Source organism: Gekko japonicus, unplaced genomic scaffold (genome assembly GCF_001447785.1).
Source record: "Gekko japonicus isolate JY-2015 unplaced genomic scaffold, Gekko_japonicus_V1.1 scaffold1736, whole genome shotgun sequence".
Classification (NCBI taxonomy): domain Eukaryota; kingdom Metazoa; phylum Chordata; class Lepidosauria; order Squamata; family Gekkonidae; genus Gekko; species Gekko japonicus.
This window is the reverse complement of record NW_015170333.1, coordinates 21,132-23,027: the sequence shown is the minus strand read 5'-3', so window position 1 is coordinate 23,027 and position 1,896 is coordinate 21,132. Positions and strand designations below refer to the sequence as shown.

At 50.6% G+C, this 1,896-nt stretch overlaps 1 protein-coding gene across 1 annotated transcript in view; it reads right to left on the bottom strand.

Moving 5' to 3' along the window:
• LOC107116249 (E3 SUMO-protein ligase NSE2-like) overlaps positions 1–1,896 on the bottom strand; it is a 13,961-nt gene that overhangs the window by 10,588 nt on the left and 1,477 nt on the right. Inside the window, exons 2-4 of the mRNA XM_015418141.1 lie at positions 902–960; positions 628–731; positions 381–487 (exon numbers count right to left, since the gene is read on the bottom strand). Coding sequence (XP_015273627.1) covers positions 381–487; positions 628–731; positions 902–960 — 270 coding nt within the window. The remainder of the gene's footprint in view (positions 1–380; positions 488–627; positions 732–901; positions 961–1,896) is intronic.

Below are 1,896 nucleotides of genomic sequence, written 5' to 3'. Positions count from 1 at the left end.
ATATAGGAGTTGTTGGGCAGGATGAACTTTCCCTGCAACAGCTCTGTGTTCCATGACAATCACATGGCTTTAGGGCTGCCAACCCCCCAACGGGGGCGGGTTTCCCCCCGGTTTCCGCCCCCCCAATCCACTGCTGGCCAGCTGGTGACCATAGAGGTTTTTTACCCACATGCTAGAGTGTCCCTTGCACGATGTGCCTGGCATGATGATGTCACTTCCGGGTGATGTCACTGCAGCATGCATGCCTCACGCACCATAAAACTCCAGGAACCAGGCTGGAGCCCCCCGCTGGGACCAAGGTAAGACCTGGCAACTATGGGTTCGTTTTGCATTTCCCCACCAAAGCAGGATTCCCTAACCACAAGTTCATGCTTGCTTACGGGGCTTTCTTGTGTTGGTTCTCCCTGTGGGTGATTATTCCCAGGATGGCGTTCTCTTCATAGCTGTGACCGCAGGTTTTATTCTTTACCGGTTTCTTCATTTCCACCTGTAATAATTAATTAGACTGTACTTTTCCCCCTCAAATTAATTTTTCAAGAAACGAACATAACAATAAATTCCGGAATGAACACAGTTATGAATGAAGCCACAAAGGACACACACTTTGGCTCCAGCATCATCGCTTACCTGTGTGATGGGGCATATGAAATTCATCTGACTTTGGGTCACAGCTAGATCTTCGTCGACTTGTTCGAGGGCCTCGTTTCCCCCTGCATCCAGCTGAACACCGACTGTAGTGTGGGAAGAGAAGGAGAAAAAATTAAGCAGAAGCATAGCTGGTGTCCTTGAAGTAGCTGTTGCTGGTACTTGCTGTTAGTTCTAGCAAAATCAGAAATGAAGTCTCCCCCCCGGAACTTGAACTTGGATAGTGGACGCAGCTGCCTTGACCTAGAGGCTTCACGTGCTTGCAGCTGTTTGACCTGCAGTGCTGGAGACATGACCACAGTCTCGATCTGAGATCTGGTGGAAGAATGCAGCGGGAGAGGAGGAGGAGGTATGGAATCCAGCGTCTTCTTCCCAGGCCCGCAGCCAGGATATTTTTTTTGTTCGGGGGGGTATTAAAATTTTAAGGGGGCAGTTAAATTTCAGTTAATTAAATTAATCTGCATGCCTGCCTTTGGCTCATGGGGATGCTTTTGAAAGACTCACCACGACCAAGGTGCTATACACCAAGACTGGGCTAGCAGAAAGGGGGATTGTTGGAGATGTACTGAAGGTGCCACTCTTGGGTGCCCTTCTAGGCTTTCTTGCCCTGTGGAAGGGAACCCAAAAGGCAATTAAATGCCCTCTGCGGAAGGGAACTCAAAAGGCATCTAAATACCTTCTGGAGGCAGTTGAATGCCCTTCGAGCTGTCTTTTCCCGGGTCCCATGATGCCTCCCCCCAAATCCCACAGTGGGAGGGAGAGGAAAACCCAACGACAAGCCGTGGCGGACTGCCAGCCACAGGCAACAGGGGGCTCTGCCCTCAAAAATACGGATTCTGGCATGGCTATTTGTGGGGTGGGGTTTTTAATTAAGGGGGTGGGCACCTCGAAATGCCCCACTGTGGCTACGGGCCTGCTTCTTCCTCTCCTGAACTGACATTATCATCCATTTTCAGTGAGGGGGCCCCACGTGTATGGCCACAAATGTCAGTTGGGGGGGCACGTGTATGCCACCCATGCCAGGCCCCATGTTCACAAGACTCACTTGACTGTGTGGTCCTGTATGCTATGTGTATGCCACCCCATATGCACAGCACCCATTTGACCATGTGGTCCTCAAGTAGCCAGAGATATGCACCTGATTGCCGGTGTCTGTGTATGGATACCCCTCCCCCACCCATTCTAGGGTTTGAACACGTAACCATGTTCCTATCGATGCTTACTTAAGCAATAAGGGCAGGCAGAAATATA